Source organism: Hypanus sabinus, unplaced genomic scaffold (genome assembly GCF_030144855.1).
Source record: "Hypanus sabinus isolate sHypSab1 unplaced genomic scaffold, sHypSab1.hap1 scaffold_47, whole genome shotgun sequence".
Taxonomy (NCBI): Eukaryota; Metazoa; Chordata; class Chondrichthyes; order Myliobatiformes; family Dasyatidae; genus Hypanus; species Hypanus sabinus.
In genome coordinates, this window is record NW_026781341.1 from 1507377 (window position 1) to 1534766 (window position 27390).

General features: G+C 43.6%; 2 protein-coding genes across 7 annotated transcripts in view; one reads left to right on the forward strand and one right to left on the reverse strand.

Moving 5' to 3' along the window:
* The window catches only part of LOC132389087 (zinc finger protein 239-like), a 274720-nt gene that overhangs the window by 76494 nt on the left and 170836 nt on the right, over positions 1-27390 (reverse strand). The gene's annotated exons all lie outside the window — the stretch shown is intronic.
* Positions 2987-27103, forward strand: LOC132389086 (gastrula zinc finger protein XlCGF57.1-like). Of its 4 annotated transcripts, none has more exons than XM_059961511.1 (3): positions 2987-3047; positions 7089-7256; positions 12997-14855. In XM_059961511.1, exon 3 carries the CDS (start codon positions 13404-13406, stop codon positions 14037-14039), a length of 636 nt encoding a protein of 211 aa, XP_059817494.1. In that variant the 5' UTR covers positions 2987-3047; positions 7089-7256; positions 12997-13403; the 3' UTR covers positions 14040-14855. The 4 variants fall into 4 exon arrangements, 2 of the variants coding, with proteins under 2 accessions (XP_059817494.1, XP_059817495.1); XM_059961512.1 differs by lacking the exon at positions 2987-3047 and adding an exon at positions 3935-4031; XR_009510415.1 differs by lacking the exons at positions 2987-3047; positions 12997-14855 and adding an exon at positions 24187-27103 and having other exon boundaries at positions 6544-7256.

Sequence of the window (27390 nt, forward strand, 5' to 3'; positions counted from 1 at the left end):
TGCGGATGCTGCAGATCCGCTGTGAAACTGGATCACGTGATGGCCGGAGGGTCTCCCACGTGACCCGGCAACTCCTCTCCTCGCCCCCCACACGCTGTCCAACCCATCCGCCGCGTTTCCTACATTATTTCATTATTTCCCGTATTATTAAAGCAACAGTTTTAATTCTTTCGCTCCATATCTTCCCCGATCCCTTTCCCTCCACTCTCAGGTCACAGAGTTCTCAGCCTTAGAGTTTCGATTCCCATCCAGGTCCGACACACAATTCAGACCCACACAGGAAATGTGCAGGTTTCATTAAGATCAGTCTATGTTTGTAAACACTAATTTCCTCCGGAGCATGACTGGATTGGAACACAGAGACCTCAAGTGAGAAACAGCAGGAGGCCATTCAGCCCCTCTAACCATCAACAAGATGGCGGCTGCTCTCCCATCTCAGCCACATGTTTCTGTCCGATCCTCATATCCTCGATCCCTTCCGTCTCCACACATCTGCCGACCTCTGTTTAATGTGAGGACGATCACCGAGTCTTCACCGCCCTCTGTGGAGGGGATTTACAGATATCCAACACCCTCTAAGTGGAGACATTTCCCCTCATCTCAGTCCCGGCCAGTCCACCCCTTTTTTCAGACACTGGGATCCCTGTTCAACTGGTAATGATGTTGTGCATTTCAATTTGTTCACCTCTCAGTCCTCGATTCTCTGAATGAAATGGTTATCACATTTGATTTTTCTTCACATGATGACCCCACCACCCCAGGGATCAGTCAGGTGAGTATTCATTGCACTCTCGGTAACAAATACTCTCTAACCGCTTTGTGAATCATCTATGGAATTAATTTCCACCTTCTACAGCCCCGTGTTGCCCCAAACACTCACCTCGCACCCCTGTCACTATTTCCACCTTCCCACCTCCCCCTCACCTGGATCCATCTCTCACTCCCCAGCTCTTGCCCCATCCCCACCTCTTTTCTCTGACTATTTCCCGTCCACTCTCAGTCCAGAGGGAGGGTCTCAACCCGAAATGTTGACGGTCCATTTCCCTCCACAGATGCTGCCCGACCCGCTGAGTTCCTCTGGCAGTTTGTTCTTTGGTCTGTATAACCCGTGTTAGTCTGGGGAGCGGGATTTTACACCATATTCCAGGTACAATCTCAACAAAGCCCAAACAATTGTCACTTTGCCCGGACCACCGGCCCCGCTTGCAGGGCAACAGTCTGCCGGTGTTTGCCCCCAATGTGGTGAATCTCTTTGCTCGGCACCACCGTGGGCTCAGACATTTCCCCAGATGAGCCCCTCCTGTCCCCACCGGGACAAACATCCTGTCCACACCCTCTCTCAGCATCTCACGCCATCTTCATCCTGTCAATAAAATCCCCGGTTTACCTCCCCGGGGAACCAGCATCAAACCGACGGGCCGAGCGGTCTCCTCCTACCTCTCAGCGATACATCAGACTCCGGCCGCAGGAGACGCTTCACAAACGCCCCCAAATTCCCTCGGAGGGAAATGGAAATAAATCAGAAAGCGGACATTTACTTTGAGGGTTTTCTCCGCTCTGAGGAGGCGGTCGGCGCTTGAGCGGGAGACGTACTCAGCGGCGTAACGCCCACACGGCTTGTCCACCTCCGCGACTGGTTGTAACCAGTGATTGACATCGCTTCTCACCAATGGGAATAGCGCAGCTCCTGAATCCTCTGTTGACAGCGGTGGGGGAGGGGCTGGTCACGTGCTTATTAGCCCAGCCGTTAAACCGATAAAGCTCGAGCACAGCAGCGCGTGGGTGACGTAAGATACCGCGCACGTGAGGGCAGATCCCGGTGTGGGGAGCCCATGTGTGACGTCAGGCGCGTGGGGTGAGCAGCTGTGTGTCGTCACCTGTGGGAGAGCGCTGGCATTCAAAAGCACCTTAATGGACTTTTCCGTGGGACAACAACATTAATCACGGGTTTCATCACTGAATCCAGTGTTGTGGGATGTAAAGTCCCCTGTTATGTGTCCGGCTGTGCCGTGTTGTTGGTGGAGTGGGCAGCGTGGTGTTTGTCTCGATTCGGGTCACAACACCTGAATTGCCAGCGGGGTCCACACACAGTGTATTAGACAACAGAAAACCTCTCGTCCCTGCAGTCTTTGTCTCCTGGTAAACTCAACACCCTGACAGTGTGGACCATAGATACCCCTTCCTCTCAGAGTCAGGGGATCATTCAGACAGCTGATCGCTGAGAGGAAATATATTTATTGGTCATTAAATTCACCCAGATTCGTTTGGACGGATTTGATGTGGAGTTCGGGGTGTCACAGTGAAAGGGCCGGACGGCCGAAGTCTCTCCATTGTCCAAACATCCTTCCAGGTGAGGCGACACTTCACCTGTGAATCTTCCGGGGTCGCCTCTTGTGTCCGCTGCTCCCGATGCGGCCGCCTCGACAGTGATGACACCGTCTCCTCCGCAGTTGTGGAGGGTAGGGGTGTTTTTTTTTATCGGGGGTCGATATTATTGTTCACTTTTGTGCGTGAGGTGTGGGTTTTGGGGTTTGATGATTGGGATCCCGTTCTTCTTGATCCGGGGGGTGGGGTGGAAGTTTGATTTTTCTCTGTGAACGATTTTCATGCTCTTTCTTTGTTTCGTGGTTCTATGGAGAAACAAAAACTCCCTGTTATTTATGGATACCTGCTTTCATAATAAACTAACCTTTGAACTATCCGCTCCGAGCGGGAGTTCCCCGTGTCCAAACATTTTCATTCTGATTTCCATTCCCGTTGCTACCCGGCCTGCTGTGTTCGGCCAGCATTTTGTTTGTGTTGGTTTGGATTTCAAGGATCTGCAGACTTTGTCTCGTTTGTGATTTACCTCTCCGTTGTCCTTCCGGCTTCCGACCACTGGTGGCGCTGTGCGGATCTCCGGCCAGCGGTGGCGCTGTGCGGATCTCCGGCCTTCGGCGACGATGTGCAGACCTCCGGCAGCCGGTGGCGCTGCGAAGAAACGCCTGCTGAACGCATGCGCGGTGCCGACTGCCTCTGTTGTTGGCGGTTCTCCGATTCGAGCAGGGGTGAGTAGGGAATGATCCCGGTGTTGTGTAACTCTGGGGCCGGTTGCATTGGGAAAGGGCCGGGCCCGAGCTCTGCCGGACGGCTGGAGCATGGCTGCAGTGGTAATGTTTTAGCTGTGGGGGTGTGGGGGTGCGGGAGATTGCTTGATTGATAAGTTCGTGGCCTAATTTGGAAGTTCTGAAGTTATACAGCTCTCGGTACCTGCACGTTTCGTTCAACTCTTTGAGTGATTATGCAGAAAGTTTGAAGTTAATAACTTTTGTGGTATTTCTGTTTCAGATAATTGAAAATTGCTAGGTTTTGTAAAATTGACTCCTTACACCTTAGGCCATGAACTTATCAATCACCCCCAGTTTGTGAAACCCAATTTGTATACATGCTCATTTCATTTACTGGGCAACTGCCTTGCCCCATTCGTGCAATGAGTAGGTGCACAAATTTGATGTGACATATATAGGGCTTCCTATAATGTCAAGCAGTAAACCAAGGTGAAAGAAATATATGAATTCCAGAGATCCACAGAAATATAGTGATAGCTAAGACATTAACAAGATTACAGCCTATCATTACATTTCAGTGTATAACTGGTAAGATTAAACATATAATACTTAATTTAATAATATGACGAAGTATTGCATGGTTGCACTTAACCTATTATCATAGAATATAATTATCAAGCAAGTAAAATAACTTTGCTTAGAAGCAAAGGGTTGTTAGTGAGAAAAATTTACTTTAGGATTAGCGAGTAATTCACGGACCACCATAGATGTAGCCTTACTAATACGACTGATTCGGAGCAGACGGCAGGGCCTGCAGCGCTTAGCAGTGTTCCTCAGAAGTATAAAAATAACAGAAATAAAGCAATTCATTTTTTTACACTTTTAGCCACCTAAATTGGAACCAAGTAATCAAGTATGAAAAAAGAAACTGTGATGAACTATTGCTAAAGCCACGAATATTGCTGAATACTAGTCTCAAAAGTGGTAGGTTGGCAACTCTGCCTCGTACCGTTTCTCTCGCAGAAATGGTTGGACGGGAAGTGTATGTGTGAGTGTCGATACAATCTCCTCACACGTTGGGTGTTACATAGTTCGACCTTTACAGATCCTGTTTAGTCTTTAAATATATAAAAAGTTAAAGAAGTTTGAATCTTTACATAAATTGTTATCGCATTTATACAAATAGAAAATCTCGTAGTTTGGAAGTGACAAATGTTAACAGGGGAGGACAGCAACCATTTGGGAGTTTTGGAAATGCATTTCATCTCGTTCATTGCCTCACTAAATTACTCTTTTTCCTATCAACACAAAGAGAAAAAGAGCCTCTTTCCCATCAGCTACAGTTGGTGGAGCGAGGCCAAGGGGTTGATCCGCTACTAATGATAGTTGAAATGACGTAAAACTAGCTTATAGCCCAGAAATGCTTTTTTTCCATTTAGCTTGTAAAACAAAACTAAATTTATCCAGGTGTAGAAGAGGATTTTGGATGATTAGCTTGTGTATTTGATCAGAATCAGGACAAAGATGAGCGAGCAGTGAATTTTTCTTTCATTGTTTTCAACTTTTAAACTAGAGTTTCTATGTTCATACCTTGCTTAATATAACTGCTTCCTGGTATCCAACGGTACAAATTGGAAAGAGCGGGAAAATGCTTGCATTTGTGTGCAGCTATTTCTCAGCTTCCTAGGACAACGGGTCGAGCGAGAAGGAATTACACAAATACCTAAATAAAAAACAGTCACAGCTCCAGGATTTCACCAAAAACGATCAAATATCCTAATGTTATTACTGGCACTTTTCCCCACCAGCCAACACCCCCACTTCCCAACCCCTGCTTCCGTAGAGTTCCCTCTTTTTAATATGTGGCCGCTGTTAAATTACCCGCTTGTTTATTTTGACTTTTTTACAGAGGTGCCGGAGCGGTTGTCCGGTGAGCTCTGGTAGCACTGCACCCCTGAATGTATGATCCCTTCTCCCACCTGGTTCCATCTGCTTATCTCTGCTCATCTTGTTCAACCTCTGTGCAGTCTCCTAAACCCATCTTCCTGCTTCAGTGATTTACATCTCCCATCTGGGTCATCTTCGGTCCACCCTGTATCCCACCAGCTCAATGTTATATATCAGCAATCTTTCTTCCAACCTCTGTCTTCATTGTGAAGTGTTCTTTTGTACCTTTGGCCTCGCTGAGTCATTTCCCGAATCGGTTATTGTTAGCTGGAATGCCGGAGGGTCATCGGGTCCCAGGTCTGTTGTGCATTGGTGTGGAGGTGCTCGTTTATGAACAGTGACGGGCTGACACACTGCAGCATTTTACTGGCAGCAAAGAGTACTGGGAGAGTTGGTGCTTGGGCTCTAATCCTGTGATCGGCTTTCCAGGCAAATGGAACTGCTGGTGTTTTAGCTTTGACTTTGGTTTGAGCTTCTGCAGATGGGCCGGATGGTCATCCTGCAATGAAGCAGAAATGTCGAGCAGCTGGACATTGGCTGTGGGGAAATCCCAGATTGCACTATCCAGTGTGAGATGTGGGGACGATGTGTGAGACTCTCAGGGTCAGTGAGTGGCAGATTCAGCTGTGTTGGGTCCTGGGATATCATAGTTTTTAATCCAGCTAAAGTGGAATCAGGGATCGAGCTGTTTGGGCTTGTGAGCTGTTGATCGAGTATTTCTGGTCTGGGATCAGATGTTTGTTTCTGGAGTTCCTTTGGAAGCAATGACTGCCAGTCTGAGGAGAGGATGAGTTCCCATTCCATCCTCACAGGGAGAGGCTGTGAGTAAATGGGCTGTTCCATGTTTACAACAGTAGAAATAGACCCTGAGTCTGGTGTTCAAACTGTGTTTGGAAATCACACAGTGGAAATCAGGCAGCTGTGCTGGAGATCTGCACTAAAAACTGAAAATGTTTGAACTCAATCTGATGAAATGTTATTAATTGAATTGTATTGTAAGCTGTTCCTTACCTGCAGAGTCTTTCTGGTAATTCCAGTTTCTTTTTATTTCTTGGTTTATATTTCATGAAATGGACCTGTTTTAACCTGGAAATGAAAATGGCTGTGATAGTTTGTAGGCCTCCGTTAGAGTCTCTGCAAGTCTCCCCTCTCCACCGATGTTGTCCAAGGGAAGGGCATTAGGACCCATACAGCTTGGCACCGGTGTCGTCGCTCAAGGACACACAGGCAGCCTCTGCCAAGGCTCGAACTAGCAACCTTCAGATCACTAGACCAACGCATTAACCACTTGGCCACGCGCCAACACATGTGATAGTAGAACAGTAATGAAAGCACAACGTTTCCCTGTCAATTATCCTGGAACCGATTTTTCTGTTTTTCCTGGAAATGTGTTCAGTACAGTGTTCCTAACAAGGTTTACATGAATAATCTCAGGAATGATCGGCTTTATGTGTGAGGAGCATTTGATGGTTCTGGACCTGTGCTCGATGGAGTTCAGAGGGACGGTTGGAGTGGTGGAGGGATGTATGGTTAATAAACCTACCGAATGCTGAAAAGCCTGGATACAGTGGACATGGAGAGGATGTTTCCATTAGACGGAGAGTCTGTGATCTGACAGCACAGTCTCAGAATAAAGATGCTTCCCCTTAAAACTCAGATGAGAAACATTTATGGCCAGAAGATGTCTGATCTGTGGAATTTGTTGCCACAGAGTTGGTTGAAGCTGCCATTTGGGTATACATATGACAGAGATTAACATATTGATGATTGCTGAGCAGCTCAGGGTTACAGGAGGAAGGCAGGAATGTGGTGTTGGAATGAAAATCAGCCATGGTTAAATGGTGGGGCAGACCAGTTGGACCAAATCACCTGATTCTGTTCCTGTGTCTTGTGTCTTACCGTGACTGGATGATGGATCCTTCTTATCCCGTATCGTCTGTGAGATGTGAGGGACAATAAAAGATTGTTTACTGAGGTCATTACATCTGCCTTCAGTGTTTAAATCTCAGTGAGTTTTGTTCTTAGTAACATTACACAGAAATGTTTAGTTCTCCTTTTCATTATTAATGTGCTTCATTGTCTCTCTGGTTAAAGTTAGACCTGTGGTGAGAGATTTATTTGAAGAAAAACCCCAACTGGAGGCAAACCACGACTGAAGACGAGGGAGCAGCAACAAGTGAACCAGCCCGAGGACTGAGAGCACCGACTGGAGAGAACCCATCTGACTCGGAGATTCCAGTGATTCAGTCAGCAGAAAGTTTGGTGAGTCTAATTTACTCAAACACTGGTCCTTTAGACATTACATACCTGTACAAGGGAAGGTAGGAAATAGTTGGGAGTGAGACTGAATGTGCCCAGCAGAACCAGTTATGCCTCTGTCAGACCCAGTTGCAATCAATCCAGGTCTGGTAATGTGCTTCCAGCAGCCCAGCCCTTTGAAACCACTCCCATTCCCTCACAATGGTTACTCAGTAAAAGATCTTGCATCCTCTGATGTAGCTTTTGGTCAGATCTGAGTGGGGAGAGGGAAAGAGAGGGGAGTGTTTTTACTGACTGTCTTTCAAAAACAGTATTTGTTTGAACTTGCTGCAGACTCTCTCCCCATACCCTGTACTTTCTCAACCAAATTATTGACATAGATGACAAGTAGCAATGGGTGTAACCCCAGGGAACGTCACGAAGCATGGAACTCGAGTCCAAGAAACAGCCTCTCATCATCACCCTCTGATTCCTACCACCCAGCCATTCCCAGACTCTGGGGCTCTGTAACAAACTCAATGTTAACCGGAAGATTAGTCAGTGATTAAGATGATGAGAGAATTGTGGCCTCCTGAAAGGACAGGCGAGCTGAGCTGTCTGATTCATTGGACCAGATCCACCCTCGTTGACAACGTAATTTACCCCTTGCCCATCCACCCAGGTCATGTTACTTCTGATCACCCACAGTACCCCAACCACCCTCCGTTCCACCAGTGGCCCCACACCCTTCTGACCATTCACCCCACACCGACACATAGACAGGCCCCCTTCACCCACGTCCACCCTCCCAGCTTGGGGAACCACAACAAACTGATCCCGCGATCCCGACACGGTGCAAAACTAAAACCAGGGATGCAAGACTGGAGAGCCCGGAGCCTCCAGCTGTCCGGCTCGGTCCCACCCCTTTCCCACAGCAATCAGCCCTCGATTTACACAAACCCGAGATTAACCCCTTCCTCACCGCCACCTGAACAGGAGAAACACCCGCATCAGCTGGGGTTGAGCTGCAGTTGGTCCCCATATGAGTTAAAGCTCCCCGCTGTCGGATATGGAGACCAGAATCGTACGCGGTAAAACCACATAACAATTACAGCACGGAAAAAGGCCATCTCGGCATTCCTAGTGCGTGCCGAACGCTTACTCTCACCTAGTCCCACTGACCTGCACTCAGCCCATAATCCTCCATTCCTTTCCTGTCCATATACCTATACAAATTTTTTTTTAATGAAAAAATCGAACCTACCTCTACCACTTCCACTAGAGGCTCGTTCCACACAGTTACCACTCTCTGAGTAAAGAAGTTACCCCTCATGTTACCCCTAACCTTTTGCCCCTTAACTCTCAACTCATGTCCTCTTGTTTGAATCTCCCCTACACTCACTGGAAAAAGCCTATCCACATCAACTCTATCAATCCCCGCATAATTTTAAATACTTCTATCAAGTCCCCCCTCGACCTTCTATGCTCCAAAGAATAAAGACCTAACTTGTTCAACCTTTCTCTGTAACTTAGGTGCTGAAACCCAGGTAACATTCTAGTAAATCTCTGTTCTCTCTTGACATCTTACGTATAATTTGGTGACCAGAACTGTATATAGTGCTCCAAATCTGGCCTCACCAATGCTTTGTACAATTTTAACATTACATCCCAACTCCTATACTCAGTGCTCTGATTTATAAAGGTCAGCATACCAAAAGCTTTCTTCACCACCACATGAGCTTCCTCCTTCAGGGAAATATGCACCATTAGTCCTAGATTTCCTCACACTGTCTACAAGCTTTCTCTATTTGTGAACTAACCTCCTCTCTCCTAGACTCTTCAATTTGATTCCCACCACCCAACCATTCTAGTTTAAAGTCTCCCCAGTAGCCTTCACAGATCTCCCCACCAGGATATTGGACCCCTAGGTTTCAATTGCAATCCGTCCTTTTTGTACAGGTCACTCCTGCCCCAAAAGAGGTCCCAATGATCCAGAATCTTGAATCCCTGCCCCCTGTTCCAATCCCTCAGCCACGCATTTATCCTCCACCTCATTCCATTACTACTGTCACTGTCACGTGGCACAGGCAGTAATCCCGACATTTCTACCTTTGCAGACCTTCTTCTCAACTCCCTTCCTAGCTCCCTATATTCTCCTTTCAGGACCTCTTCCCTTTTCCTACCTATGTCATTGGTACCTATATGTACCACGACCTCTGGCTCCTCACCCTCCCACTTCAGGATATGTTGGATGTGATCAGAAACATCCCAGACCCTGGCACCAGGGAGGCAAACTACCATCCGGGTCTCCTGACTGCTTACACAGAATCGCCTATCTGACCCACAAACTATTGAGTCCCCTATTGCTACTGTCTTCCTCTTCCTTTCCCTACCCTTCTGAGTTACAGGGCCGGACACTGTGCCGGAGCCACGGCCGCTGTTGCTTCCCCCAGGTAGGCTGTTTCCACCCACCCCCCCAACCAACAGTACTCAAACAGGAGTACTTATTGTCAAGGGGTACAGCCACTGGGGTACTCTCTAGTACCTGACTCTTCCCCTTCCCCATCCTAACTATGACCCACCTGTCTGCCTCCCGTGGCCCCGGTGTGACCACCTGCCTGTAACTCCTCTCTATCACCTCCTCACTCTCCCTGACCAGACGAAGGTCATTGAGCTGCAGCTCCAGTTCCCTGGCACAGACCCTTAGGAACTGCAGCTCGACACACCAGGCGCAAATGTGAACGTCCGGGAGGCTAGGAGACTCCAGGACCTCCCACATCCGACACCGAGAACAGCAAGCTGCCCTCACACTCATAATTCCCAGCATGGAACCGTAATCCCACGGTGGATTTGTTCGGTGACTTGTGAACAGACGTGATTAATGTCCCTGCAACTGGGGACTGCATAAATAGTCTAATAATTGTAATCAGACACACAGTCTCCTCGCCTTTCTCCCTCACCCCTAGCTACTTACCCCATTTTCCTCACCACACCCTCCTCACAGTTCCTCTTCCTCAGCCCTCCCTTCTTGCTCCCTCTCTCCCTCACTGTCTCAACTCTCCCTCACCCCTTCCTTATCATCGCCCCTCTCAATCATCCCTCTTCCCTATCCCTCTCAGTTACACTGCTACTTGACCAGTCTCCCACTCTCTTTCACCCCTTTCCTTGCGCTCTCCTTTTTTGCCACTCTCTCTACCCCTCTAGTAATAAATCGTACTCCTCGCTCTTGTTTCTCTTCATCTCCTCACTCTGTCATGCCTCTTTTCATTTCTCTCTCACTCTCTCCCTCTGCATCTCTCCATCTTTCTCTTACTCTTCCATTCTCTCTCCCATTCCACAATCCGTCCCTACCCCTATCACCCGCCAGCCCACTCTCAATATCAGTCACCCTCTGTCTTCCCCTCTCCATCTCCTCCTCTCTCACGCACCTCAATCAAACTTGTCTCTCACTCACTCACCTCCGCCACTCTGTAACCGCCTCCATTACCGGCTCTCAACCTCTCTATCTCTCTCCCTACATCCCACCCTCCCCCCTCTCTCAAACACTCTCCCTGCTGGCTCCCGTATCCCACACTGTCTTCCCCTCTTTCTCACCCTCTAAATCTACCACTCACCCCACGCGTTCTCCCTCTTCGCTCCCTGTCAGTCCTCCTTCTCCTCCCCCTTTCTCCCGTCACACCCCGCGCTCTCCACCCCATCCCATATAGTGGTATGCAAATGGCTGGGCACCAGTGGTCAAACTTCCTGTTACTGTGAATAGTTAAGTGAGTAGAGGGTGAACTGGTCTCCAAAAGTCATAAAATTAAAGACAAAACATTCTTTTCAACATTTTAAGCAAGATTAGTGTATTATTAAAAACAAAAAATGCTGGCAGAACTCAGCAGGCCTGACAGCATCTATGGGAGGAGGTAGTGACAACGTTTCAGACTGAAACCCTTCATCAGGAGTTTAGTGCATTATTTCTGTTTTTGTACAATTTTAGAGTGGGAAAAAAAAAGGAAAGGAGCACCATGGAAAAGTTTGGGCACCCCAAGAGATTTGAGATCTCAGTTAAATTTTACCAAGGTCTCAGACCTGAATTAGCTTGTTAGGACAATGGCTTGTTCACAGTCATCGTTAGGACAGGTTATGCAAATTGCAAAGCTTTATAAATACCCTGACTCCTCAAACAGTCTGGGGCCTGGGATGGTGGTGAGGGAAGAAGTGTGGGGGCAGGTGTAGCACTTCTTCCGTTTGCAGGGATGAGTGCCCGGAGGGAGGTCCATGGGAAGGGATGGGGGAGATGAATGGACAAGGGAGTCGCGTAGGGAGCGATCCCTGCGGAAAGCCGAGAGAGGGGGGAAGGTGAAGATGTGGTTGGTGGTGGGATCACGTAGGAGGTGGCGGAAGTTGTGGAGGATTATTCGTTGGATCTGTAGGCTGGTAGGGTGATAGGTGAGGACCGGGGACTCTATCCCTGGTGGGCTGGCGGGGGGATGGGGTGAGGGCAGAGGTGCGTGAAATACGGGAGACGCGATGGAGGGCAGAGTTGGTAGTGGACGAAGGGAAGCCCCTTTCTTTAAAAAAGGAAGACATCTCCTTTGTCCTGGAATGAAAGGCTTCATCCTGAGAGCAGATGCGGCGGAGGCGGAGGAATTGAGATAAAGGGATAGCATTTTTGCAGGAGACAGGGTGGGAGGAGGAATTGTCTAGGTAGCTGTGGGAGTTATTTGCTTTGTAGTAGACTTTGGTGGACAGGGTGTCTCCAGAGATCGAAACAGAAAGATATAGAAAGGGGAGGAAGGTGTCGGAAATAGACCAGGTGAATTTGAGGGTGGGGTGAAAGTTGGAGGCGAAGTTAATGAAGTCCCAGGCCCCAGACAGTCCTTTCAGGTGAGGCACCACTTCACTTGCAAGTCAACTGGGATGATATACTGTATCCGGTGTTCCTGATGTGGCCATTTATACATTGGGGAGACCCACCGCAGACTGGGAGACCGTTTCGCCGAACACAGGCGCTCTGTCCTCCAGCAGTGGCGGGATCTCCCTGTGGCCACACACTTCAATTCCACAGACCACTCCCACTCCAACATGTCTGTCCATGGCCTCCTCTACCGTCAAGATGAGGCCAAACGCAGGTCGATGGAGCAATACCTTATCTCCCGCCTAGGTAGCCTCCTACCTGCCGGCATGAACATCCAATTCTCTGCCCTCCATTGAAACTCCTGCCCCACGCCCTTACCCCCATCCCTGTCTATTATTTTAGTCTGTTTCTGTGTTGTACATTTCTAGAAGAACCTGAAATATTACAACAATTCACTCTAAGCCCTTTTAACAGCTGTGCGGACCAACCATTCACCTCAGCACGAATTTTTTATATGGCGTTAAAACTGTGGCACTTTATGTTAATAATACATAAAAGAAAATCCCAGCTGCACATCAAGGATGACTATTTGCATGAGACTGTTCCAGTTCCTGTGGGGCCAGGACCCATGCAGCTCAGGAGGAAGAGGGAATAATACCAATGGAGAGAGTCAAACTGAGCCAAGGCACAGATTGGAGACGGCAGAAATACCCCATTCTTATAGAGACAGGAAGAGCATCGGGGAGTTGCTGGTCATTCCAGATACCAGCACTCTGCCCAGTCAGGAGATGATTTCTCTGTCCAGCTTGTTTTGAACCTCACTGTAACCGTGTGTTACCAAATCAAACCTTGGCAACTCAAGTGATCTCATCTGAAATGTTGTCCTACACACATTGATGGATTTTGAAAATCTTTTTACAGGTTAAAAATGAGAAGGAATTTGTCTCCAGGAATCTCAAACTTGGCACACCAGTTTTGCTGTCTCTGTCCAGATATTTAAGAAGTGGAGCAAGGGATTCAATCGACCATCCTTCCTGCTCAGACTGTGGGGAGGGATTTATTCGGTCATCTGACCAACTGGCACGCCCGTCATTTTACACAGGAGAAAGGCCATTCACCTGCTCAGATAGTGGGAATGGATTCACTTGGTTATCACAATTGAAGGTACATCCGCAAGTTCACACTGGGCAAGGCCATTTACCTGTTCTGTGTGTGAGAAGGGGTTCAGTCTGTCTTCCCATCTGTGGACACACCAGTCAGTTCACACTGGGCAGAGGCTGGTCATCTGAAGAATTTGTGGAGAAGGATTCACTCGGTCATCTGATCTAATGGCTCACCAGCTAGTTCACTACGGGGAGAGGCCTTTCACCTGCTCGGACTGTGGGAAGAGATTCATTCAGTCATCCACCCTACTGGTACATCAGCGAGTTCACACTGGAGAGAAGCCGTTCACCTGCTCGGACTGCGGGAAGAGATTCACTCAGTTAACCCACCTACAGAGTCATCAGCGAGTTCACACGGGGGAGAGGCCATTCACCTGCTCAGAATGTGGGAAAGGATTCACTGAGTTATCCAGCCTACAGAGACATCAGCGAGTTCACACTGGGGAGAAGCCATTCACCTGCTCAGAATGTGGGAGGAGATTCACTCAGTCATCCACTCTACTGAGACATCAGGGAGTTCACACTGGGGAGAAGCCATTCACCTGCTCAGAATGTGGGAAGAGATTCACTCAGTCATCCACCCTACAGAGTCATCAGCGAGTTCACACTGGAGAGAAACCATTCACCTGCTCAGTCTGTGGGAAGAGATTCACTCAGTCATCCACCCTACAGAGTCATCAGCGAGTTCACACTGGAGAGAGGCCATTCACCTGCTCAGTCTGTGGGAAGAGATTCACTCACTGTTCCAGCTTACAGAGACATCGGCAAGTTCACACTGGGGAGAAGCCATTCATCTGCTGAGAATGTGGGAAGGGATTCAGTCCCCAACTACTGGCACACCAGTCAGTTCACAATGGGGAGTGGCCTTTGTTATGAATCTCTAGGTTTTGTTTGCTGTGGACTATCACTTTAAGAGAGTGAGAGAGAGAGAAATGAAGAAGGTGAATCAGTTTGACTTGCAGCCTTTTTACATCGCTCGCAGCTTGTTTAGTTTTAACCGAGGACACAGACACTCAGAGTCAGATGGGGATGAAGGAGGAAAAATGGAAGGATCGAAACCAGGGAACCAGTGGGCAAGGGTCTCTGTTTGGAATTTTCCTATGCCCACAAGGGTGGGTTACTTATCGATTCAGGAAACGTCGAATGTGTGGTTGTTACCTTGTTTGATCCATAGGAGTGGATCTGTTTTGGGGTATTCTGTGAAGACCACTGATGTGTTAACCCTTGCCTAGATGTGGTGTGGTAATTCACTTGACGATACCTCTTGTGCCAAGTCACTTTCGGTGATAGTTCGTATGTGGATTTGGAACGATGACAGATAAAATCTACAGCGACTGTTCTCTCATTTTACCACCATGGAACCTGTGGAATTCAACATAATTGCCTTCTCTCGACATTTACCCTGAATTACAAATATCTCTCTCATCACCTATTCCATGGTTGAACTGAACTTTCATACTTTACCATCTCAAGACTCCAAGCCTTGTTTCCCCCGAGAATAGTTTGGGAGTTATATTTACACACATATATACACATGACACTTAACTTTTGTTTATCTTTCTTAAGTTACTATATTATAAGTGGATTGTATTAAAGATTGTTTTAACATCAAAAACAGACTCCAGGTGTAGTCCATTGCTGCTGGTTCATTTCTAAAGCGTAACAATTCAGAATAAAATTGGGGCCTGCAACCAGAATATGAACAGATTTGGGGGTGTATTGATTAGTTATCGATTTCATTGGGGAAATTTGCTTTTGATTTATTTGTGTGTGGAAAATCTGCAGCAACGGATGTTGATAGATGTCTGGAAGCACCAACATCTGAGGCATTAGAAGTTACCAGAAGGATTGAGTTGTTGAATACTGCTAGAAGGTTCAAACTTGCTAAGGGGAAACCGACAATGTGGAGGGATCAGATGCAGAGGGTAATAGCTGAACATTATGTATCTGAGGGTGTGTATAAAGTGGAGGAGTTGGAGGTGTTTCCTGAAAGTAAACATCGTGAGCTTGAGCTCCAGGACAAGCGAGAAAAAATTAAAGATGGAAGCTGCGGAAAGGCAGAGGCAGCTTGAAACTAGACAGGCAGAAAAACAGAGGGAGGAAGCAGTAAGACGGGCTGTTTGAGCTGGAAAAGATAGAGAGATTGCAGCAAAGGGGTCTAGCATTAGACTCTAGTGATAAGTTGAGGCCAGTCAAGAAGTTAAATTGGTACCACCATTTGACGAGGTAGAGGTTGATAAATACTTCTGGCATTTTGAGAAGTTTGCTCAGAGTTTAAAGTGGCCAAGAGAGGGTTGGCATATTCTCTTACAAAGTGCAATTCAGGGGAACGCTTAGCAAGCCGATTCTGCTTTGGCAGTTGATGAAGCAGCTGATTATAGAACACAGAATAGTACAGCACAGTACAGGCCCATCGGCCCACAATGTTGTGCCAACCCTTAAACCGTGCATCCCATATATCCCCCCAACACCTTAAATTTCTCCATATTCCTGTCTAGTAGCCTTTTGAATTTCACTATATCTGCTTCCACCACAGACTCAGGCAGTGCATTCCACACACCAACCACTCTCTGAGTAAAAAAACCTTCCTCTAATATCCCCCTTGAACTTTCCACCCCTTGCCTTAAACCTACGTCCTCTTGTATTGAGCAGTGGTGCCCTGGGGAAGAGGTGCTGGCTGTCCACTCTATCTATGCCTCTTAATATCTTGTATACCTCTATCATGTCTCCTTTCATCCTCCACCACTCCAGAGAGTAAAGTCCTAGCTCCCTTAATCTCTGATCATAACGCATGCTGACTAAACCAGGCAGCATCCTGGTAAATCTCCTCTGTACCCTTTCCAATGCTTCCACATCCTTCCTATAGTGAGGCGACCAGAACTGGACACTGTACTCCAAGTGTGGCCTAACTAGAGTTTTATAGAGCTGCATCATTAACTTGCAACTCTTAAACTCTATCCCTCGACATATGAAAGCTAACACCCCATAAGCTTTCTTAACTACCCTATCTACCTGTGAGGCAACTTTCAGAGATCTGTGGACATGTACCCCAGACCCCTCTGCTCTTCCACACCACCAAGTATCCTGCCATTTACTTTGTACTCTGCCTTGGAGATTTCACCTTCCAAAATGTACCACCTCACACTTCTGAGAGTAGAAGCAAAAAGTAGTAAGGTGAAAAGTAAAAGTGGCAGGCAGGCAAATCCAGGGCAAAAATCAAAAAGGGCCAGTTTTCAACATAATTGTATAAGGGCTAAGAGTGTTTAAAAACAAGGCTGAAGGCTTTGTGTGTCACTGCATGAAGCATTTGTAACAAGGTGAATGAATTGAATGTGCAAATAGTTATTAATGAATATGATATAGTTGGGATCAAAGAGACATGGCTCCCAGGTAACCCAGGATGGGAGTTCAACATCCAGGGATATTCAATATTCAGGAGGGATAGACAGGGAAGAAAAGGAGGTGGGGTAGCGTTGCTGGTTAGAGAGGGGATTAATGCAATAGAAAAGAAGACATTAGCCTGGAGGATGTGGAATCAATATGGGTAGAGCGGCGTAACACTAAGGGGTAGAAAACTCTGGTGGGAGTTGTGTTCATGCCACCTAACAGTAGTAGTGAGGTTTGGGATGGCATTAAACAGGAAATTAGAAATGCGTGCCATAAAGGAATAGCAGTTATAATGGGTGAGTTCAATCTACATATAGATTGAGTGAACCAAAATGGTAAGGGTGCTGAGGAAGAGGATTTCTTGGAATGTATGTGAGATAGTTTTCGGAACCAAAATGTCGAGGAACCAGCTAGAGAGCAAGCCATTCTAGACTGAGTATTATTGAGCGATGAGGAAGGGTTAGTTAGCAATCTTGTCGTGCAAGGCCCCTTGGTTAAGTGACCATAATCCGGTGGAATTCTTCATTAAGATTGAGAGTGACATAGTTAATTCAGAAACAAAGGTTCTGAACTTAAAGAAGGGTAACTTTGAAGGTATGAGACAGGAATTTGCTAAGATAGACTGGCAAATGATAATTAAAGGGTTGATGGTGGATATGCAATCGCAAGCATTTAAAGATCACATGGATGAACTACAACAAGTGTTCATCCCTGTTGGCAAAAGAATAAACCTGGGAAGGTAGTGCACCCATGGCTAACAAGGAAAATTAGGGATAGTATCAATTCCAAAGAAGAATCATACAAATTAGCCAGAAAAGGTGGCACACCTGAGGACTGGGAGAAATTCAGAGTCCAGCAGAGGAGGACAATGGGATTAATTAGGAAAGGGAAAAAAGATTATGAGAGAAAGCTGGCAGGGAACATAAAAACTGACTGTAAAAGCTTTTATAGCCTTTTAAAGAAAATGATTGGTTAAGACAAATGCAGGTCCCTTACAGTCAGAAACAGGTGAATTGATCATGGGGAATATGGCAGACCAATTGTATAACAACTTGGGTTCTGTTTTCTCTAAGGAGGACATAAATAATCTTCTGGAAATATTAAGGGACCGAGGGTCTAGTGAGATGGAGGAACTGAGGGAAATACATGTTAGTAGGGAAGTGGTGTTAGGTAAATTGAAGGGATAAAAGGCAGTTAGCTCCCCAGGGCCAGATGGTCTGCATCCCAGAGTGCTTAAGGAAGTAGCCCAAGAAAAGGTTGATGCATCAGTGATAATTTTTCAAAACTCTTTAGATTCTGGATTAATTCCTGAGGATTGAAGGGTGGCTAATGTCACCCCACTTTTTAAAAAAGGAGGGAGAGAGAAACCGGGGAATTATAGACTGGTTAGCCTGACATTGGTGGTGGGGAAAATGCTAGTGAGTTATCAAAGATGTGTTAACAGCACATTTGGAAAGCAGTGAAATCATCGGACAAAGTCAGCATGGATTTGTGAAAGGAAAATCATGTCTGACAAATCTTATAGAATTTTTTGAGGATGTATCTAGTAGAGTGGATAGGGGACAAGCAGTGGAAGTGGTATATTTGGATTTTCAAAAGGCTTTTGACAAGGTCTCATACAGGAGATTAGTGTGCAAACTTAAAACACATGGTGTTGGGGGTATGGTATTGAAGTGGATAGAAAATTGGCAGACAGGAAGCAAAGAGTGGGAATAAATGGGACCATTTCAGAATGGCAGGCAGTGACTAGTGGGTTACTGCAAGGCTCAGTGCTGGGACCCCAGTTGTTTATAATATTTATCAATGATTTAGACAAGGGAATTAAATGCAGCATCTCCAAGTTTGCAGATGACATGAAGCTGAGTGGCAGTGTTAGCTGTGAGGAGGATGCTGGGTGACTTGGATAGGTTAGTTGAGTGGGCAGATTCATGGCAGATGCAATTTAATGTGGATAAATGTGAGGTTCTTCACTTTGGTGGCAAGAGCAGGAAAACAGATTATTATCTGAATGGTGGCCAATTAGCAAAAGGGGAGGTGCAACAAGACCTGGGTGTCATTGTACACCAGTTATTGGAAGTGGGCATGCAGGTACAGCAGGCGGTGAAAAAGGCAAATGGTATGTTGGCATTCATAGCACGAGGATTCAAGTACAGGAGCAGGGAGGTTCTACTGCAGTTGTACAAGGCCTTCGTGAGAACACACCTGGAGTATTTTGTGCAGTTTTGGTCCCCTAATCTGAGGAAAGACATTCTTGCCATAGAGGGAGTACAAAGAAGGTTCATCAGATTGATTCCTGGGATGGCAGGACTTTCATATGAGGAAAGACTAGGCTTATACTCGCTGGAATTTAGAAGATTGAGGGGGGATCTAACTGAAACGTGTAAAATTCTAAAGGGATTGGACAGGCTAGATGCAGGAAGATTGTTCCCGATGTTGGAGAAGTCCAGAATGAGGGGTCACAGAGGGGTCACAGATAAAGGGGAAGCATTTTGGGACCGAGATGAGGAAAAACTTCTTCGCACAGAGAGTGGTGAATCTGTGGAGTTCTCTGCCACAGGAAACAGTTGAGGCCAGTTCATTGGCTATATTTAAGAAGGAGTTAGATATGGCCATTCTGGCTAAAGGGACCGTGGGTACGGAGAGAAAGCAGGTACAGGGTTCTGAGTTGGATGATTAGCCATGATCATACTGAATAGTGGTGTGGGCTCGAAGGGCCGAATGGCCTACTACTGCACCTATGTTCTATGTTTCTATCATCCGAACATCAACTCCCTAATCATTCTGCATCACTTATTAATTCCTTTTTAATTGATTATGGCATAATTGAAATTTGGAGGGATATGCATCCTAGTGATAGAGAATACTCTTTTCTTTCTCACATGTTCATAATAAATATTCGAAAATTGACTATTTTATAGTCGACCCTCAATTTCTATTTAATGTTCAGAAATGTGAATATGATGCAATTGTTATCTGTGATCATACTCCTTTAAGCCTAATATTTGAACTGAAAGATGTTGCTTCTACCAGACCACTTAGGTGTTTTCCAGAACATTTGTCAACAAAGCTCTGAATTTGTTGAGTTTATTGAAACTCAGATAAAAAATTTCTTTTTCTCTTTAATAACACAGGAAATGTCTCAAAGTTAGTAATTTTGGATACATTAAAAGACTTTAGGTGGTCAGTTTATTTCATATATAGCTAAACTGAAGAAACAGAATGGAATTAGATAAAATCTCAAAACAAATTAAAGAATTAGATAAAATCAATGCTATCTCTCCAAGTGTTGCTTTGTTTAAAACAGGAGTGGAATTACAATCACGGTATAATTTATTACTAACATATCCTATGGAAGGATATTTAGTTAAATTGAAAAGTCCGTTTTATAAAAATAATAAGCACTTAGCTTCCCAATTAATGGCAGCTGGAGCTGAAAGACAATGTTTAAAGATTCGTAAAAATAATGGAGATATATCAAGTAACGATGAAGACATCAATAATACTTTTCAGGATTTTTATTCTGATCTTTATAGATCTCAACTTTCTGCAGATTCCTCCAAAATGAAGGCTTTATTTTTACATAAGATTAAATTTACTCACATTACTGTTGAAGATCAACAGATGCCTGATGCTCCAATTATTGAGCATGGAATTCAGAAAGCTATGTTGTTAATGCAGTCAGGTAAAGCTCCTGGACTTGATGAGTATTTGGTAGGATTTTACATAAAAATTGAAAGGTTACTTTCTCCATACCTTTTGGAAATATTTCATGAATCCTTTGAGAAAGGTAGTTTACCTTCTCTATTTCCTTAGCTTCTATTTCCTTAATCCTTAAGAAAGATAAAAATCCTACTGAATGTTCATCATATAGACCTATTTCGTTATTAAATTTGGATTCAAAATTTCTCTCTAAGATAATGTCTAACCACTTGGAAAATATTTTAACTAAGATTACCTCGATGGATCAAACAGGCTTTATTAAAGGCCGTTACTGTTTCTCCAATGTTCAGAGATTGATGAACATTATATATTCATCTCTATCTAAGGAACCCCAATGTGTTATCTCTTTCGATGCAGAAAAGGCATTTGAAAGAGTTGATTGGTCATATTTGTTTAAAGTTATAGAAAAAAAATTGGCTTTGGTAATAATTTCAATAGGTGGATTCAAATGATTTATAAGAATCCTATTGCCACAGTTATTACTAATAATTTCAGGTCCCCTTTTTTCACGTTCACGGGCACAAGACAGGGTTTTCCATTATGCCCTTCATTATTTAATCTTGTACTGGAGCCTTTGGCCATAAAACTCTGTGAAGCTAAAAATAATCATGGTATTTCTATAAATTGAACCATACATAAGATTTCTCTTTACACAGGTGATCTTTTGGTTTTTATTTCAAACCCTGTGGAATCAATTCCTAATCTTTTGGAAACACAAAGATTTTGGTAAATTTTCAGGATATAAACTTCAATAAAAGGGAATTGTTTCAATTAAATGCCCCTGTGTTTATATATAATGATATTCCATTTAAAATTGTTCATTCTTTTAAATATTTAGGTATTATAATTACTAAAAAATATAAAGATCTTTATAAAGCTAATGTAGTTCTTTCAATGGACTCCATGAAACAACTATTTTCTGGATGGTATTCACTTACTCTTTCTTTAATGGGTCGTACCCATGCCATGAAAATGATGATTTTACCTAGATTTTTATATATTTTTCAGAAAATTTTCTTTTCATGAATCTTCTATTTCCTTAATTTGAATTATTTTAAATGGTTCCCTTCCAATTTTATTTTACATAAAAAGATTTTTATATATTTTCAAAAAAAAAGTTTGATCAAACTGACTCACTTATCTCGTCCTTTATTTGGAACAATAAGGGACCAAAAATTAATAAGTATCATTTACAATAATCTAAAAAAAATGGTGGTCATGCACTTCCTAATTTAAGACTATTATGGGGCTGTTAATATTCGACAATTATGATTTTGGCTATATTGGCTTGATAAGAGCCCAAAACCAGCTTGGATTGATTTGGAATTAAAAGCTGTCAAACAATTTCATTTAATCTCATTATTAGGAGCTCCACTACCTTTACTGCTCTCTAAAATTCCAAATTTAAATCTCTACGCAGTCATTAAACAGTCCTTACGGATTTTGTTTCAGTTTCACAATTTTTAAAATTTTAAACAACTTAAATTGTCTGGTTCTTTATATCGAATTTTTTTATTTAAACCTTCAATAACTGATCCCATTTTTCTCCTGTGGAGAAATCACGGGATCCGTTCTTTTGCAGATTTATTTTGTGATGGCTGATTGATGACTTTTGAAGAGTTAATTAGCAAATATTCTCTCTCTCATATACACTGCAATATTTTCAGGTTAGACATTTTTTTTACAAGAATACTTATCTAAGTTTCTATATATGCAAGAACCTGATTTGTTGGATACAATTTTGAATTTGAATCCCGTAGTAAGAGGTTCCATTGGTAGAATTTATAATTTATGTTTACTATAAAAAGGTATCCTCTCACTAAAGATTAAAAAAGATTGTGAGAGAGAACTTCATATGACCTTTGTTAATGAAGATTGGTTGCGAGTTCTGAAAATAGTAAATTCTTCTTCGATATGTGCCAATCACGGTTTAATTCAATTTAAAATTGTTCACCGTTATTATTTAACAAAGGTAAGATATCCAAAATATTTCATAACATAGACAATAACTGTGATAGGTGTAAAACTGAAATAGCCACTTTGTCACATATATTCTGGTCATGTTCTTCATTAAAATCTTTTTGGAAATCTTTGTTTTCTACAATTTCTAAAGCTCTGAAAATTAATTTACAACCTAATACATTGACTGTTTTAATTGGAATAGTTCCACATCATATTCAGGGTATTGCATCTTCACAGAAACATATAATTGCATTTGTTACATTGTTGGCAAGAAGGGCTATTTCATTAAAGTGGAACGATACCTCTGTCCCTACATTAATTCAATGGTTTTCTCAAGTAATGTTATATCTGGGTTTGGAAAAGAAAAATGGAAGTAGAACTTTTGATCCTTGATTCGATTTTGAGAGAACATGGGGCTGTTTTGCCAAATTATTTAATTTGAACTATTTTATATGGTTTCCTTCCAATTTTATTTTATATAAGGATGAATTGGCAGTTAATGATTCTTTTTCTTTATATATATATATATATATATATATATAGAGGGAGGGAGAGGGAGGGAGAGGGAGAGAGAGGGAGATAAATAATGGTAAGATGTATTGCTCTGAGAGTTGATTCCTAATGTTTTTTTTCTCTTTTCCCTTTTTTTGTAGTTAGGGTTTGTAGTGGGGTTTCTTCTTTTTAGTTAGTTGGGGTTCTCCTTTTTCCCTTCTTTTCCTTATATATATATATTCATTTTCATATATTTTGATAAGCTTTTTTTTCTTCAGCTTTATTAATTGTATATATCAATATATATCAACTTGTTGAAGTTTTGTATCATTTTATAGCTGTAGATTATGCATCAATAAAAAGTTTCTGAAAATGAAAATGGAGATTCATTATTTTTGTTAAAGGATTTATGATTTAATCATGATGGCATGAAGTCGATCTGGTATTGAATTGAGAAGCGGCAAGACCTTTCCTGAAATGGAACAAACGGAACAAATAAAGAAATCGGAGAAATCTGTTACTTTCGCAAAAATACATGATATGAAACTTGAATTTGGTTCGCTTACAGATGACGGATGCCAACAGAAAGCTTGACAAATCTATCTCGACTGTTCAAGAATCTCTGAAGAATTTGGACTTTCAATTTCAGATGCTCAAACAGACTACCCATCGAATTGAGAGGGCACAGTAACTATTCAGGCAAACAGTTAACGAACAAGAATTGAAGATGTCATCTATGGAAAAGAAAGTTAATGATGTCACATTGGAATTATCAAGAACAACGAGAAAAAAAAATGATTGATTTAGACAGCAGAGCACGCCGGAGGAATTTTCGGGTTTGCCTGAAAATACTGAAACTGGTGACCTGTTAAAATTCTTCTGAGATATGCTACATTCACTTTTTAGTGAGATCCTTGAAGCGAACCCTTTACTGGACAGCGCACATAGAATTCCGAGATTTTGGCATTTATCTGAATTACGTCCACGACCACTCATCCTTTTCTTGCATTGTTATACAAGCAAAAAAGCTATACTCCGAGAGGCTAGAAAAAGAGGACAACTAATCTACAATTCAACTGAAATTAGTATAGTGGAAGATTTTGCTCCTGAGATTTTTGCCGAAAGCAGGAAATACTGGAAAGTGGTGATTTTTTCTTTCTCAATAATAGAAGTTTTGAGTCTTTTTTTTCTATGAATAGTTAAGAGGAGTTGTGGTTCCTTTTTTATATTAGCTCAATATTATACTCTACATGATTTTGACAGTGCATATTCCTTTCTTTGCACTTTTATTGAAATATACATTTGATAGATCTTCTCTGACTCTCAAGTGATCTCATCTGAAATGTTGTCCTTCACCCACTGATGGATTTTGTATATCTTTTTACAGGTTAAATTTGACAAGGAATTCTTCTGTGGGAATTAAAACACAACAAACCAGTTGTGCTGTCTCTGTCTGGATATTTAAGAAGTGGAGCAAGGGATCCAATCAACCATCCTTCCTGGTCAGACTGTGGGGAGAGATTCACTGGGTCATCTGACTGACTGGCACACACATCATTTTACATAGAGGAGAGGCCATTAAACTGCTCAGACAACAGGAATGAATTCACTCAGTCATCTCATCTGAAGGTACATCAGCGAGTTCACACTGGGCAAGGCCATTCACCGGTACTGCGTGTGGGAAGGGATTCAGGCTGTCTTCCCACCTGTGGACACACCAGTTAGTTACACTGACAGAGGTTGGTCATCTGCTGAACTTGTGGAGAAGGATTTATTCGGTCATCTAACGTAATGGCTCACCAGCAAGTTCAAAGTGGGGACCGGCTGTTCACCTGCTCGGACTGTGAGAAGAGATTCACTCACTCTTCCACCCTATGGAGACACCAGCGAGTTCACACTGGGGAAAAGCCGTTTACCTGCTCAGAATGTGGGAAGAGATTCACTGAGTCATCCACCCTACTGGTACATCAGAGAGTTCACACTGGAGAGAAGCCGTTCACCTGCTAAGAATGTGGGAAGAGATTCACTGAGTCATCCAATCTACAGAAGCACCAGTGAGTTCATACCAGGAAGAAGCCGTTTACCTGGTCAGGCTGTGGAAAGGGATTCACTTCATCATCTAATCTACTGACATACCACCGAGTTCACACTGGAGAGAGACCATTCACCTGCTCAGACTGTGGTAAGGGATTCACTCAGTCATCCAAACTATAGAGTCATCAGCGAGTTCACACTGGGGAAAAGCCATTCACCTGCTCAGACTGTGGGAAGGAATTCATTCAATCATCCAATCTACAGAGTCATCAGAGAGTTCACACTGGGGAGAAGCCGTTCACTTGCTGTGAATGTGGGAAGGCATTTTCGTCATCTCATCTACTGAAACACCAGCAATTTCACACTGGTTAGAGGCCGATCACCTGCTCAGACATTGGGAAGAGATTATCTCAGTCATCTCCACCAAATGTGCATCACTCAGTTCACACTGGGGAGTGACTGTTCACCTGCTGTGAGTGTGGAAGGGATTCTCTCAGTAATTAACCTTGTGGTTCACAATAGGGAGAAAGTTTCAGTAAGCTGCATACTGGATATTTGTCCATCCCCATTGCTGAATGCAATTTCGAGAGTGACTGTCGGTGCTGAACTCTGCAATTATTGCTGCTGCTCACCACACCCAGTTCTGCACCCTGGTCACCAGGCATGGGTGGAGTTTCTTCTACTGCATATTCACCTTTAATGGGACTGGAGTTTAATATTCTGGCTCTGAGACAAATAAATCAGTTCTATTTTGAACTCTGTCTTCAGAATCTGTTGAATTTATAACACTGCTAATGTATAGTAGAGGGTCAACTCAGGCCAGCTGGACCCTGCCAGTTATACTGTTCCAGGTCAATCCTTTTAAATCCTCCCCTGTTGTTCACCTCGCTCTGCCAGTGGTGATGGGTTCCAAGCAGTCACTATCCTGTGGGTGAAGAGGTGTCCCTTGAATTTCCTGCAGACTGAAGAAGTCGAGCTGACTGCAGTCCTGCCTGAGATGTTCTTCGCCCCTCAAATCTCTGGGCTGAGGAAGAATGACATTGGTAGTTAACCTCCTTATTCATGGCTCATTTCCACATTATGGGTCATTTTCCCTGCTTCTGAAGGGTTATGAAAGCACTCTGTCCCCTAAAGACTGAAAGCGGAATGGGGAACCATCTGTCGGATGTTCAACGGAGCAGGGTCAGAAACCAGAGGCAAATCGGCACAGGGCAGAGTTTGGGGCTCGGCGATGATCAGGGTAAAAACGTATGATGAGGAGAAGGGAATCAGCAGCGGAGCGTGGCAACGAATGACGGAGTAGCAAGATTTGGAAGCTGATTGACAGAGAAAATAATTTGGTTGACTGATGACACAAACAATACCTGTGGTGAGGTGCTCCACGTGTCGAGGAACGTGTGTGTTGGGAACGGTTTTATCTATTGGGGGGAGTTGTTCCTGCTTGTTTATCCTGTAATGTTATATCTGGATGGTTATTATGAGTTGTCCTGTCTGAAATAATGCATTGATTATCATGTAATTTGTAAGATTTTGACTCTAAAACTGGATCACGCTTGAATTTATGGTGGCTTTTTGAAGTGATGGAGGTCATTCATCAGTTTGTATTTTAAAGCAATATGTTGGTGAACGATATTTGCCACTTGATTGTACTTTTGTAAGTAATTCGATTGAGTTAAACTGCTGCAGGATCCTGGATTGTGTTGGATTGTGTCTGGTTTCACTTGGCATTTTGTGCACTTACTGCCTTGTTTGTTTGTATCTGATGTATTTTTGATTTTTTTTTACATTTTGTTAACCACCTCGTCCTGTATTTATGCAAGGAACCCCTCTGTTTCTGGGAAGAGGTCTCCAACTCTCAGTCAGGTTCTCGATGCTTCCCTGTCACCGTCTAGTCTGCTCAGATCGTTGGGATGTCTCCCATGGATGGTCATACTCATTCAACTGGTTAATGTTTTCTTCCAGAGTGAAGACTCATTTTTCTGAGTTGGCCTCTCATTTAAGTTTTCTGGTCTGTATTTCTTATTACGATTGCATATCCACACATGAAGTGCTGAATCCAGTTCATGTTTGTTGAAAAAAAATACTTAGAAGTTTCATCTGACTGTTCTGTGATTTTTTTTCAAGTGTATGATTTCCCTCCCTCCTGTCCAAAGTCTAAGTGGGTTTGAGTGTAAATAGTCCTTTCTAAAGTTGCTATTTATCTTTGTAAAGTTGCTAATTGAAATAGGACCAAGATATTTTTATTAAAGAAAAATCAATGTTGGTATTGATGAAGGTGTTTATTGCATTTGTTGTATTTGTTAACTATTTAGCTCTGTTTGACAGGGTTTTTTTAAGCCTTGAACTAAATTTTGTCAAAGGTTTTTCCAGATACGTGGGAATCAAGAGTCCTGATGAAGGGTCTTGGCCCGAAATGTTGATTCCCATCCATAGATGCTACCTGACATGCTGAGCTCCTCCAGCACTTTGTGTGTAGTTCTCTAGCATTTGCAGGTCCTCTTGTTTCTCAGATACTTATATATTTCTTGAAAGAATAAGCCAAGAACAAGCTGCTATT